At 36.2% G+C, this 14,952-nt stretch overlaps 1 protein-coding gene across 1 annotated transcript; it reads right to left on the bottom strand.

Moving 5' to 3' along the window:
- Positions 1-1,582: 1,582 nt before the first annotated feature.
- Positions 1,583-5,906, bottom strand: gla (galactosidase, alpha). The gene is given in 8 exon segments (XM_042770140.1): positions 1,583-2,537; positions 2,643-2,840; positions 2,964-3,125; positions 3,724-3,815; positions 3,903-4,079; positions 4,767-4,790; positions 4,793-4,945; positions 5,639-5,906. Coding segments are annotated over 7 exon segments (1,020 nt in total). The 5' UTR covers positions 4,893-4,945; positions 5,639-5,906; the 3' UTR covers positions 1,583-2,270.
- Positions 5,907-14,952: the final 9,046 nt, after the last annotated feature.

Here is a 14,952-nt window from a genome sequence, read left to right as displayed (position 1 = left end):
ATTGTTTTAAATTGTTTGCCAATTATTTGTCACTTTTTTTTAGCTTGTTTTGTATGGATGTTTATTCTGGTTCCATCTAATTCAGTATAGTTTTGTTGAGTTTTTTATAAAATGTATTAAATTTTTTATGATGACTGTAGTAAGTGTTTTTAGTTATGCTTTTTTTATTTTTGTATTTTTATTTTTGTACATTTTGTTTTTTTTGTTATATTGTTGTGTATTTTGTGATGTTCCTGTAAATAGTATTGCAAAATATAATAAAATAAAATAAAAAATGTAGGCACATTGATTTACTTGTATGACCATAAGGCAGCATGGCTAAACAGTAAAATTGGCAACACAGCAGATGCTGCAAAGCAACATTTGTACAGACCAGAGACAAGAGCTTAAATGGATAAATTAAGACATTTTAAGGCACTATTATAGAGTGTCTCTCTCTGTTACATTGTTAAAATCTCTATATAGCATGTTGCTATCTGTTAATTAACTGAAATTGTTTGCTTTGGTTATTTATTTTGTCACTTTGTATCTTTTTTTAAGCAGCATTATTCTTTGTTATAGGTAATGGTTATTTTGTAATTTTTTTTATTTTTTGAAAGAGCTTTTAAGAGAAATCTTTATTGTGCTCTGTTTTTTTTTTCCCACCGTGATCTGGCACCGGGATGAAACCAGTCAGACTGAGTGCAGGCTATTAAACTGGACTGTGAATGTGATCAACAGTGGACAAAACTCCACCCAGCCAAAGGACTCTTGTTACTCAGTTCCCCTTTTGCTTCCTGCTCATTTTCATACTGTCGCTCATGCAGGGCTACTTTTAACAGTTTCTTGCAATCTGTTAATACTCACATACACTGCATGCAACTGACCAGTATGCACCTTTGATATACTGTTTGAGAAGGCTGAATGTGGTTAATTCAAATAATTTATTCCAAAGCCTGCTTGACTCCTTTGATATGACCATTACAGATGGTTTCTCAATTGTTATAGCACCATTAAACTTACAAGATGATATATAAAATGTGTATAGTTTGGATGTGATCTGTGTTGCTACCAATAAATTCAGTGAATTGACCTTGTCAAAGGGTTGATATTAGTGAACACCATATTCATGCCCTCACATGTCAATAACTCACAAAATACATAAAATGATGCAAAATTAATAATCGTAAAAGCTGCAAGATGCTGCAATTCATATTCAATGTGTGGATGACAAGAATGAACCCACTGAGAATGATGAAAATGAAGTAATGTGAATACAAGTCACGTGAATTAGATTGAACCTGTACATTGGGTGGCGCTATCACAATGTATTTTTTTTTTTAATTTAATGTTTTTTTTTTTTTTGTTTTTTTTTTTTTTGGTGGATGTATCAGTGTGTGTTTGTGTTTTTTTGTGTTTGTTTTTTTTTTTGTGTGTGTGTAAAAAGGTGTTATCTTTTGTATAATATATGTCATGGGGAATTCATATTTGTTATGTTTATGACTTTGTTGTTGGGCTATTAATAATTTTTTTTTGTTATTTTTATAAATGTCATGATTACATGTTTTGTACTGTGCGATTTTGTATCACAATTAACATGCCATTTCCAACACAATACATAATTTATTATAATTTGACATTTATTGGTACAGAAAATCTTGATGGTCACTTTGTGGTTTATGCCAATCTGACCAGTGTTTGTAAGAACAGGAGAAAAAGACTAAAGAGATATATGAAATAAAGCTTCACCAGCATATTGATTGATATATTGAACTTAAAGTGCCCATCACTTTATAGTAATGCAAAAAGTAGCACTGAAACTTACAGAAACGCTTTAATTGATTTCAGATCAATTATATCCAATACAGAACAAGAGCTGCCAAATGACTGTAAAATCCCTGAAGGTCTTTATGTATGTTAAAATAAGAAGTTATTTGGCACTGAAACCTTAAAACACACTGTAAGTCTTCTCTGTGAAGTGGAACAGATTATGGATGAATGTGATAAGGTTTTGTAGTGCAGTACATCTTTAGAGAACTGAAAACATAGGTAATACAGGTGTGTAAAGTATAAACTTAACATTTCTTAGAGTTAAAGTCCTTTGTGAATGTTTTATGCACAGTAAAATGATACATTACTACAACTGAATTTTGATTCCTTAGTGTGCACTTTTAAAAATGGATTCTACAGCAGTATTCAAAAGGGAAAAAACATCAGGAAGTTTAACTCGATTGCATTAGTGCAATAATAAATTTCCCATTTCTTTGGAAAGTTTTGCTTTCCGAGTCATGTCACAGGGTGTCATGAGGACTGCTTTTGATAGGGCTGACAGTGAGAAGTGTTGTGCCTGTGGGATTGACTTGGACTGTCACCTCTGAAAAGAGATTCTGGACACCCATTTCCCGGTACACAGGTAGGATCTGTGTTACGTTGCACTTTGGGTCGCAGAGCTGCCAACTAGGCAGCGTTGCTACGGAAATGATAAATCTGCGTGGACCACCAGTGTCCTCCAGCCTGTTGCCTGACAAGGGTCATTCCCACACCTCAAAACTGTCACCCTGTGAACAAGATAAATGTATTTCAGCTCGCTGACAGATACCGAAATGAAACAAAGGATAGGTTAAGACTGTCATTTGGAACTAAGCTGGGCTAAGATACTTTACTTTTAATGTAAGATGGCCCTGCTTGCCCAGAGGGTCCTGGTTGATGGCAATGATCTGTTTGTTCTGCAGCAGTTCTTTGGCTTTGGGACAAATGTTTCGCAGGTCGTTGGACATCAGAAGTGGGGCAGCCATGATAGCCCACAAGGCCATCTGAGTCTGTTGCTGATCGTGACTCAGGCCGAAGTTCCCTATGATCAGCTTGATGTGTCATAACCAGAAATTAATTTTATAATAAAAACTGTTTCACATTAAGCTTATTTTAAATTACCCAGTGTGAACTTGTGATTTCAGAGTAAAATAATCAGATGAGACGCTTCATACCATGTCGGGGTCATTCCATCCACCTGGTCCTGCAACTGGGACCAGGATCTTCTGATGATCAGCTGTCCAGTCCAGGATGCTCTTCACACTGGTTCACTGGTCATAAATATCTCCATAGTTACGCCAGTGGTTATAGGTCTTGCGAATTGCCTCATAGTCAGGCTGAAATATAAGATACACAAAATTTTTTTTGAGATTTCAGGTTTTTTTTCTCAATGGAATATTTAAGAAGACTTTATTTTCTTTATGTATAGTTCAATTAAAATTGAAGTTTATGTAATTATTTAATTGAACATTCTGTTGTCGTTCCAAACCTGTATGACTTTCTGTCTTCTGCTGAACACAAAAGAAGATATTTTGAAGAATGTTGGTAACTAAACAATTGCATTTCCCAGTGATTTCCATTGTATTGACCAAATTACAATGCAGGTCAATGGCAACTGAAAATGTTTGATTATTCTTCATTCTTCAAAATATATTTGTTGTCTTTAAGAGTCAATGTTTTGATGCTGAGTATTATTAACAGGAAGGAAAAAAAATGAAATGAAAAGAAAGGAGAAGAAAAAAAAACTAAATAAATGACAAAAACAAAATATCTTCTTTTGTGTTCAGCAGAAGAAAAGGTTTTGAACAACATAAGTCTGATTAAACAATGACAAAATTTAAATTTTTAGATGAACTATCCCTTTAAGATAGTAATGATGCAAAAGTGAAAATTTACTTGCTGCACCTTTAATTAAAAAATCTCCATGTGTCTCACCTGTTGGTGTTGCCACTCATATAATGGCCATTCACACGAGTAAACAATACTTCTGCCTGTCTGGTTTAGAGCTCTCGACATGTTCATATAACCTGGGAAACCACAAAATAGTGCAAAACATTTCTTAAAAAAACTTTGAAATTTATCAGCATACTGCTCAGACTTGCATATCGACCTACCTTCTCCCAGCTGATGCCAGTCAGGCATGAAGCATCCGTCGAATTTTAACAGATCCACACCCCAGTCTGCAAAGGTTTTAGCATCAATGTCATAGTAGCCCAAAGTCCCAGGGTAGCCTGCACATGTTCTTGTGCCAACATCTGCATATATTCCCAGCTTCAGACCTTTGGCATGGACTTAGAATACAATAAAGCTTTAATATTCATAACAAGTGATATTACATTAGGACAGAATGTTGTTTTATTGTGATATCAGCAAGACAACAGTAGGGGGCGATATATAACTGACAAAAAGATTTGGAGAAGCCAAACTTTGGCAGATTGATATTTGGAGAAGCCAAAGTTATGATATATTTCTAAATGACAAGTGTGTATATTTTGTGTGTGTTGGTTTTGTTTTGTGATGATTTTTGTGTGGACATGAAGACACTTTCGTTAAAGGGATCAAAATTTCATGTACTGTACATAATAATGTTTTTTTTTTTTTCTGGTATTGAACACAGTGATTATATAAAATAGTACACAATGATTATGATATAAAATTACTCCTTTATAATTGATTTATTGATTTTTTGTTTGTTTGTTTATATTTATCAGATTATTTTTGATAAAAAATGATTAGAATAATTAATGACCATTTAAAATATTTATCAAATTATTAGCAGGATATCCATTATAGTTTTGTGTGAGGAATACATTAAATATTTTATTTTCCACTTAATATCATAAGGTGTTCAATGTGAGAAGAGGGCTAGTAGATTTGACAGAATTGTTTGGGAGAAGTATCCTTTCAATTCTAGCCAATGCTGCATGTGAGCCAAATGCATGTATTCTCTTCTAGCCTTTCATGAAGCCAACAGATACCCACATAATCTGCCAGTTTTTTGATTCCACTGGGAAACCTCTTGGGGTCAGCCTGCAGACGCCCCTGAGCATCCCTCTCATGCGAGGGCCAGCAGTCATCGATGCACACAAACTCATATCCAGCATCCTTCCATCCTTCTTTCACCATCACATCTGCCATCTCCATGAACAGCTCCTCTCTGCCAAGACATACAAGGGCATGAGGAACAGGGCATCATGGTCAAACATCTGCCCACTGTACGGGACAGATTCTCTGAGTTTGCAAGTGTGAAAAACAGCATCTGTTCTAAACAGTATTATATGAGACCCATAAACGCCCTTGCCCTTCGCCCTTTGTGCGCAGGATGAGAAGATCTCTATGATGAGATCTTTCATCACATGCTTTAGAAGTCACTCATGTGACATAAGTATTCAGGTATATCATTTTCTTCTTCCTCATTCTCTTAGTCACCATGTAATTCTATCATTGTATCCACAAAAATATCGGTTTTTTTGCAACTATAATTTGATTTTATTGTTTATTTTTTATTTTTACACTTTTTTTGGAGTTTGGAGTGACTATGTCACATGACTTTTTGCTTATTCATAAAAAAAAAATCCATGTACATAACTACCTATTTATCTACTAATTCTGTATTCTTTGCTCTTTTTTGTTTTGTTTTGTTTTCCATACCGTGTTAGTCTAACATGAATGATACTGAATGATTACCATATTCAGATCATAAATTATAAAAATAATTCTGTCAAAAATATGGTGTTACTATGACACTTTTCAATGATAAGCATCCAAAACTGAACTAATATCTAATATCGCACATCTCCATTATGATTTGTTTAGTAAAACTTTGACAGTCACCAGGTCACGCGCTCACCTAATGCAGTTCTGCGGATCCGCATCACAGTCGGTGTTACACATGAATCTCTCCCAGTGCAACCAGCCCATGGTGGGAGTTAACGCCAGCCCATTATCCAGCGCCGAAGCTGGGACTAATAAAGACGTAAGCCCGATTAACACTATATTTGAGACACTCATGCTTGTGCAGATGAATGACTGAATCTTGGGCAATAAGTTGTTTCACTTCCGTGTTCACAGTGTATCAGTCAGGCGCAAACATGCACGCTCCTCGATCTGTGACGTCACACGTACGCTCCAGTCAAAACAATCATAAGCGTATGTATGATTTTGTTGGCTTTATTTCTTGGCGCTTTATTTGATGTTGATTGTGTTTTGTATGGTACATACAAGGAGAAACTTAAATGCGCGAGAAGACCAAGGAGTGTAATGCATTTGGTTTCTACTAGTTGTCTTTAAACTGTGTAAATGTCAATGTGTGCTTTTGTGTTGAGTTGTTGTGACGCTAATGGAAAACATTTTAGGTACGATTTTATTGTGGAAAACACATTTATTTGTTCTAAACATTTATTATTAACCACCCCCAAATTACTATGTGGGGCCAGATGAAGTGTTACAACCCTTCCCACCATGTTAGTAATGCTATTTTTTTGGTTTGGTTGATGCTAGTTCTCTCATTTAACATCCATGAACATGATAACAAAATTCTTGGACAGACATGACATGGTACTGAGGGTGGGCATTATGTATGATTGTGGCATCCCCCCGTAGTTCTTCTAATTGGTTGAACTGATGAACTTACGCCTTGTCACAACACCAAGTTTTTTTGAGTTAGGCTATTGCATTTTGGGTAGAAATATAGATTGGAATGCTATTCACTCTCAGATACATTAAGTCTTAAGATAGATTTAAGCCTTCTACACACAGCACGATTTTCAGCTGTCCCAGACAAAAGACTGGCATCGTGAAACAATCGTGGTGATTTCTGGGATCGTTGCTCTTAATTGGTGGTCCTATGTCGCACAGTGAGTGAGTTTCAAAGACAGCCGTTGTCACGGTCTTGCCACCAAAGATAGTCTAAGATAATTTTCTGACAGTGTCAGAAATTCAGCATGATCATTGCACAGTGTGTTTGCTTCTACAACCCATGTTTACTGACAGTAAAAATGGGACATGAAATGGCACTAAAACTTAAAACTGCTTACCTCAAACTCCTTTTACTTCATCTTTCAAAGTTCATCTTTTTTCAGCAAACATAAAAAGTACAATTGCCAAACCGTGCTTCGCCATGTTCTTTTTGTTTAACACTACTGTATGCTAATGAGGTTTTTTTCTTCAATAGTAACTTGTGTCGTTGCCTGCGAGTCACTACGTGTCATCATTGTACAGTCTGGATACATGTTGTACCCAAGTTTATTAGATTCATGTCACACAGTGTGATTTGCAATGATATTATAGGATTGCTAAAATTGTGCAGTGTGTAGAAGGCTTTACACTTCCTGGTATAACTAATGTGCTTTTGTTGAGTGCATTGAACAGGAATAGCAGTAAGAGTGTTTGCTGAACACACTTCATATTTGCTAATTAATTTCCCAGCTATCAATTTACTTGAATTGTTTCAATGTAATCAGATCTACTTTTTCCATAGGTGTAGGAAAATAAAAATCTCTTGCAAAAACCCACTTGGCAATTTATCACACACTCCATGATATGGCATTACTTTAATACGTAATTCTGCATTTCCTTGCTGTCTGTGTCTGAAAATTGACTGTTTTGGGGAAACAAAGTCTGACCTTTTTTCCAAATGTCAAGAGTTGGAGTAGCAGTAATATCAACCTAAATGTTGTTCCAAGGAGGGCAGGTATGGTAAAAATAATTTATCACTCACAGTAGTTTCTATCAAAGCAATGGTGCGAAGGCCTCCAAATGTCAGAGTTCAATTTTTCTTGGACTTCTTGATGAATGGACCAGTCAGTGGGTCTGGTAACAAAACTGGTTTAGTAGTGTGGCAAGATCCGGGTTCGCAGCAGTGATAGATTCTCCAATTTTTTTTTTATGTTTGTTTTATTGCATAAAAGGAACTGCCTATCTCCACCTCAGCTGTGTTTTTTTCAAAGGATGGATTGTGGAGGTCCACAGCCCACTCATTTCTTCCTGGGGCACAAATGCCTATCCATCACATTCCATTTTGCCACTGTGCCATTTAATTGAACAGGTTGTCACCTCTGGCTTATGTATAGACATGTTATGAAATAACGGGTAAAAATGGAAAGGAGTCAGGGAGGAATTGGTGGGAGGCCCCCAGTACGGTTTTATTGTATCCGATTTATCAGGATCTTTTGATAAAACAGCTTGCCTTCACTTTAGCGGAGGAAATTGATTTTTATTTATTTTATTTAAGGGTTGAAAGCCCTGGAAATTCCCTAATTTCCTTTTCACAGGCCTTACCTGTTCTTTGTGAATGTGTAATATTTCACTCCCTGCTAAGCCATTAGTCTGGATGGAGCTGGTTGTACCAAACTAAAATTGGAAGGTGGTTGCAACATCATCCCCCCTCCTTAGTGCTCCTCTCCTTTATTAAGATGCCTGTCAAATGTGCAACTTGAGAAATTATGGTCTTAATTATAATCTTAGTGTTGGGTTGCTTTGAAAATGGTTTCCAATAATGGTTTGTTTTTTATTACTCTCAAACATTATTAACAATGATCTCATAGCAAGTCCTTCACAGAGGAGTTACAAGACTGAGGTGAGAGAGCTTTAGTATATTTTGAGAAAATCAATTTTAATATTGTGATCAATACATGATCCTGCTTGCAGTCCTCCAAACAAAGCATCATGGAGTAAGCAGAAATGACCTTCTTGTACGGCATGATTACTGTACTATAATAGTGTGGCCTTTTACAATCTACTTTTTGTAAAAACTGAATGATCTTTTGCTCTTGTAGTAATTAGACAGAACTGCTTATAACTGTGGTTTTGCAAGAGTGGTTGTGTAATCCTACAAGAAATTTAGGAATCTACCTCCCTTCTCACTTCTTTTGCCAATCTTTTGCTCACTTTCATTTTTATACTATGTTTTTTATAGATATATTTTATTTTAGGATAGACCTCTTTAATGAAAACTGCAATTAGATAAGATCTAATTCAGGGGTGTCCAAACTCGGTCCTGGAGGGGCGAGTTTAGCTCCAACTTGCCTCAACACACCTGCCTGGAAGTTTCTAGTATGCCTAGAAAGACCTTGATTAGCTGGTTCAGGTGTGTTTAATTAGGGTTAGAGCTAAACTCTGCAGGACACAGTTTGGGCACCCCGATCTAATTAGTCTATTCTAAATTACTACTAAATAATCTTTCAGTTTATTGGTCCCTGTTCCTGGAGGCACCCCATCACTGCATATTTTCCATGTCTCCATTGTCAGACACACCCATTTCTGGTCTTTGAGTCTCTGCTAATGAGCAGATGACCTGATTCAGGTGTGTTTGATTAGGAAGGCATGCAAAATGTGCAGTGTTGGTGTGCCTCCAGGAACAGGGTTGGGACCACTGTCTTAGATTATTGCGAATTAATAATTCTTTTTATTGTTTGTATTAGTCTATGGCCTGTGATATGTTGTTTAGAAAGTTTGAGTTGACTTGTTAGATCAAATTGCCTAATCCAGGCTTCAGCATTCTGATGTTTTTTTTCTAGTGCACTCCATTGCGGATTGCCCATTACACTAAATGAAGCCAACACAATCCATTTCCTTTTTGTTACGCATGAGTAGCATACCTAGTAGCATGGGATCCACTACTGAATTGGATCAAAATTAGTTTGCGTCCTTTCTGAAAAAAATCAATAGGGCGTGTGCGAAATTGCTCCTGCAGGACTTTGTCGAAATTATTTTAGTGCAAATTCATGAAACCTATAAGGCACTGCCTTTGGGTGATGTTTCTGTGTGATGTTATTCTGATTATTGTTTTTTATTATTCATGGTAGTCATTTGGGTTTTGCATATGGTCGTAATGTGACCCTAAAGGGATGACTGTGTGGGACCACCAAATTCTTGTTTTATGTCACTTCCGCCAATAATTATGAGCAGCAATATTGTGCAGAGTTGTCAAGGGAGTTGCCTACTTCTTGAAGCGAATGTCAACACAACTTTGAGCTTAAGAGATTTGGCTTCATTATGTGTTATGCCTGATACAGTTTTCCTCAGCTCAGACATTTACTGTCAAAATGCGGGAAACCATCTAAATAAGTTTCACCTGAAACAGTTATGGGATTTGTTCTGGGTTGTTGTTGACCAAAACCTACACACTAGCAAAGTGGAAATCTAATACTGAGAGCTGGACCGAATGCTTGACAGATAACTGCCATATAGTGTATTTATTTATTTACATTACAGAGCTGTGTCTGAAAAGACAAATGTGAGCTCTTTTTTTTTTTTTTACTCCAAGCGGTTTAATTGCAGAGATTTGTGTGGGTTGTAGGGAATGTTTGTTTGGAAAGTTGTAGGTTGTTTTGGTTGGTGAGTGTTTGGTAATGGTGCATAGTATGTTTTTGGCGAGCAGTATTTACTCTGGATACAGCATGTCGCTGGCCCCTGAACTGAAACGCCATCCGCCATGGGTGATGAGACAAGCCTGAGCTGCTCTACCACAGTTGTAATAAAGAGAGATGATGTGATTTTTATGATGGAGGCCCCAGCAGAGACAAATGTTGTTGATAGTGATAATGACAGCACTGGGAGTTGAGGGTGGAGGTGGAGAAATGGTGCATGAGCTCAATTCACTTGAGCCCCAGTTACATTTTTTTCCTCTCCTTCTTTCCATTCCTTTCCTCTCTCTGCATCACATTCCCTCTCTCATCTATTTGCCTCACTTTGGGATTGGTAACACCCTCCCCCACCCCCCTGCCACTCCCACAGACTTATTACTTCCCCGTCCTTGGTTGGCAATGGTTACCGTGGCAACAAGGGCTGTTCTGTCCCCCATTAGAATATCAACATTTTTTGTTAAATAAAGTGACAAATGCAAATGTTGGTATGCTGATTGTATGGATACTCAAAACTGTCTCTAGTTTATGTAATACAGACATATGTTCCATATGTTCTTCCTTCTTAGTTCTAATCATTATGTTTCAGTAATTTATGAGATGCACAGCTACATTTTTTTTAATTATTATTAATTATTATTTTTTTAATTATGAAAAGTTTAACAAATACTTGGGAAGTAGAGTAAATGGCATTGTACTATATCAGTTATTGTTTCAGTACAATTTTATTGGTGTCAGTCAACACTTATTTGAAATGCACATTTACACTATTTTTACATTTAGATTACCTTTGACGTCATCTGTGCTTACCTAAAGTTAATCTTTAACATTAAAAATTATTAATTCATAACCTTAATAACCCTGTTAAATGTAATCTTCAGCAAAGCTGAAAGAAATTAACATAAATTTGTCATGCACAATATAATGATTTAATGTCTAAATTCATTTGTAGCATGTTAAAACAATTGATTGTAGTTTTGTTTTTTATTAATTTAGACAACATGGTATCAAACTATAATATGAAATAGCTTTTCATTGCATCAGGGACAGACAGAATTTTAAAATCAGTACATGCACAGTAAATCCATATTTTCAAAATGTTGCAGAAATGTTGTTATATTTCCCCTTATAACATTTTTGGATCGTGAACATGCCCACCCATGTAAATCCGAATAACCAGCATATTTCTAGTGTTCTTTTTTTTATAGTTTTTTTTATTTTTTTTTAATAGAATTCAAGTATAAATAATATATAATATGTATTTACGTGAAATGTTTGGTAGTTGTCGTAAATTACCCCTTACTGCACGGATTTGCACAGTATTTCAGTAAGAAAGTAGACAAATAATGTTCCACAATCACTGTAATGCGGCCTGCTGTTTTCATTATGTGTCTGAGATGCTTTATTAAAGGAATGGAAATAGTACATTACTTTAAAACCCATATAAAGCTTTCTATAAATGATTCAGTCTGGTCTTGTTTTGTTTTTATTGTACAAATGATATATTGATATTTTGAGGCTACTTAAGACACTTTATGTGTCTTCTAGAACATTTTTAAACATCATTTTTTGACATTATCTACCTGCAACCAAAATGCAATGTTGTGAAATGTAGTAAAAACATTTTATGATTGTTGGGCACTTCCAGTCATGATAGGATTCTAAAATGTATTTCTGTTGAGGTGATAAAAACAGTACATCACAAACTGTGGTCTAAATCCCTGAACTGCCCCTGTTGTTAGTTTCTGCTTATTACCTAGATCTTGTGTATTGATTATGTGCTGAAAAGCGAGGGAAGTGTTCTGTAAGATTTTCTCAACAATATGAGTAAACAGTGTCTGTCTGTTACTGAAGTAGCAAGCAAAGACAATGTAACAAATAAGCCTAACCTTAAGAAGCATCACAAATGGTCATTAATATGCTGCAGGTGACATTCTGAGAAATCCAATGTGATATTTAGCTGAAGGACTTACTCCGTTTTAATTTCTATGGAGAAAGTGACCTTTTTATTTATCACTAGCCTGTTCTCTGTGGAGCCAATGGGGCAGCACAAAGGTTATTTCTCCTACAGACGTGTCTCTTCATTTTTAGCTTTCTAGTAGACAGTGAAGACAAAGTGACACTTGGCTTTGAACATGTGACATCACTTCAGTCCCTGCAACAGGATATGATGTCAAATGATATGATGTTTTGTTGACCTATCTTTTAAAACAGATTCGACCTTGTTCTTTCAATGAAATGGTCTGAGATGTCATAAAACAACAAAATAAATAAATAAATAATAAACGTACTTGACCAAACACTGCAAACCATGCAGCTTGAAAGTTTTATAGAGCTACAAGGTCAATCAGTGACATTCAGATCCTCCATTGGTCAAATTTCTTTTGGCTCTACAAAATTGTGGGTCACCAGACATCTTTGATCCATAGCATGTGCTTGAATTCATACGCATGACACTGAAAGTTTAGTGTGAATGGCTGATAGATATCAGCTTTTCATTGTGACTTTTCTGTTCATCTGTTGTCTTTTGGTTTAAACTGTATAGACACATACATGTGTATATAAGAGAGTTTTAAACCTTTAGTAGATAGAAAATGTGAGTCCTTTAAGATATGAAGTGGAATTTGCAGTGTGTGTGTGCCAGTTGCCATGGTGACAGACGGCTAGTGATGTCGGCTTGTAGTGCCGTACTGTTTGTGTTACAGGGGGGTCCTGGCTTCACTTCGCCAATGGTAAAAAGTGTAAAGCTATTGCACTATAACCTGACTGCCTGTGAATCAGGAACATCCACCTCCCTCTCTCCACAGAAAGTCATTATTTCTCATCTCACTCTTGTGATGTGGCACTGATTCTTTGTAAGGATGGTGAATGGATAATAGGCTGTCCTTTTCCAGCTGTCTCCAAGGTGTTAAAGTGTGAAAGACAGGTGGGGAGAAAGAGCAACGAGAAGAAATCCTCTGTTTACCCTGAATGCATATGAAGAGAGGCTTTCTAAGGAGGAGTGGAGGAAAGTGATGAATTAAAGGAACTTTTCACCTCAAAATAAAACCGTTTTTCCATAAAACAGCAGTTGATAGTGACTAAAAGGTGTAAATATCCTAAAAAGGACCAAAACTAAAGCACAATAAAAGTAGTCCATATGGTACATCTTCTGAAACTTTGTGATAGGTGATAGGAGAAACAGCATGTGGTTTAAGAGATTATTCTCTGATAATACTCCAGTATGGCGCAAGTTAGAAGTCAATAACTTCATACGTCATTGGTCTGTTATGTTGCTGCTGTTGTTGTTGTTGTTTTTGTTTGGGTTTTTTTTTTTGCCCTTTTTGGAGCTCAACAGCCTGTGCTCACATTGAATTGTTTTTTTCACTCTTCTTTTTAAAATGTGAGGATTCTGTAAAAACTTTTTTGTTTGTGTTCTGTGGAAATTACATGACAGTGAGTAAATAATTACATTTTTCATGTTTGGCTGAAGATTTTGCCTCTCCTCTCCTCTCTTCGCTTCTCTTTACTTTTGTTGAGAAGAGCTTTGCCTTTTTGGATTTTACTCGAGATTGAGTAAATAATAACAGATTTTTCATGTTTGGGTAAAGATTTTGCCTGTTCCTCCGGCTGTATTGAAAATGTTGTTGTGTAATACAAACCTGAAGTCGAGTAAAACACCTGACTGGCAGAAGATGCATGCTTTCTTACTGGATATAGAAAAGAGTCAATGCACAAGGGGAAGCAATTAGAGAAATTGCTGCACTAACCAGTATATGATTTCTTATCATATTCTGAGTTAGCTCACCTCAGGCAGCCCCACTTAAAACCATAAACACGGGCGGTGAGAAAAGTTAGAGTGAATTTAGAGAGAAAATTGGCATTAAGAGGTATGAGAAATGGTGAACAGGAAGAGAGAGGCAGTTGTTCACTTTTTCTGACCATTTCCTTCTAGCTCAGATCACTTAGAGCCACACTGTGAAGAAGTATTTTATGTATGATCTGTTTTTTTTTTTTCAGATGGCTTATATGTGCGGATATGTGACATTAAATATTTTTCATGCTACTTCTGGTAAATTTACATGTTACTGATTTGCTTTTCTGTGTTTTATATTTGCGTGTTTGTGATTTTATTTTTTTTTTTTGTGTGTTCTGGAGATATTACGTGTTATTTTAGTAGAGAACAGTTTTCTTTATATTCGACAGATGACCAATGAAATTAAAAACTTCTTAATGATTGATTTGTTTCTTACAAACATGCAGACATTAAATGATGTATTTTTGATTACTTGTGGATTTTTGTGATGTTTTTATCAGCTGTTTGTTCTCTCCTTTTGACGGCACCCATTCACTGCACATGATCCATTGGTGAGCAAGTCATGTAATGCTACATTTCTTGGACTCCCTTCTGATGAAAAACTCATCTTTGGTGGCCTGAGGGTGAGTAATTTTTTCTTTATGAATATCATCACCACTTGCTGTGTGATTGTATATTTGTGAAAAACAGCACTTGTGTGATATTGCGTAATCATAGCCGTTTTTGCAAATTTTCTGGTTGGGCATCAGTCTTTTTCCAATTCTTGTCTTATCTGCTGTCCTCTAATTCTTACTGAGCCTTAATGAAACTCAGTGAAAGTAATGTAAAGCACAACCTCAATCATGTGAGTAATTCTATAGCTGAATGACTGAAAGGGTTTCTGCAGCGAAGAGCTGGGAGGGTGGTACGATTGTCTGTTCCCCCATCCCTCCTCCTCTTCATCCTCCTCCTTTCATTTTTAACAGGGCCCAGTGTGTGTGTGTGTGTGTGTTTTTAAAATCGATA

Source organism: Cyprinus carpio, chromosome A14 (assembly GCF_018340385.1).
Source record: "Cyprinus carpio isolate SPL01 chromosome A14, ASM1834038v1, whole genome shotgun sequence".
Classification (NCBI taxonomy): domain Eukaryota; kingdom Metazoa; phylum Chordata; class Actinopteri; order Cypriniformes; family Cyprinidae; genus Cyprinus; species Cyprinus carpio.
The sequence above is the reverse complement of the archived record's forward strand: the minus strand, read 5'-3'. Positions and strand labels throughout refer to the sequence as shown.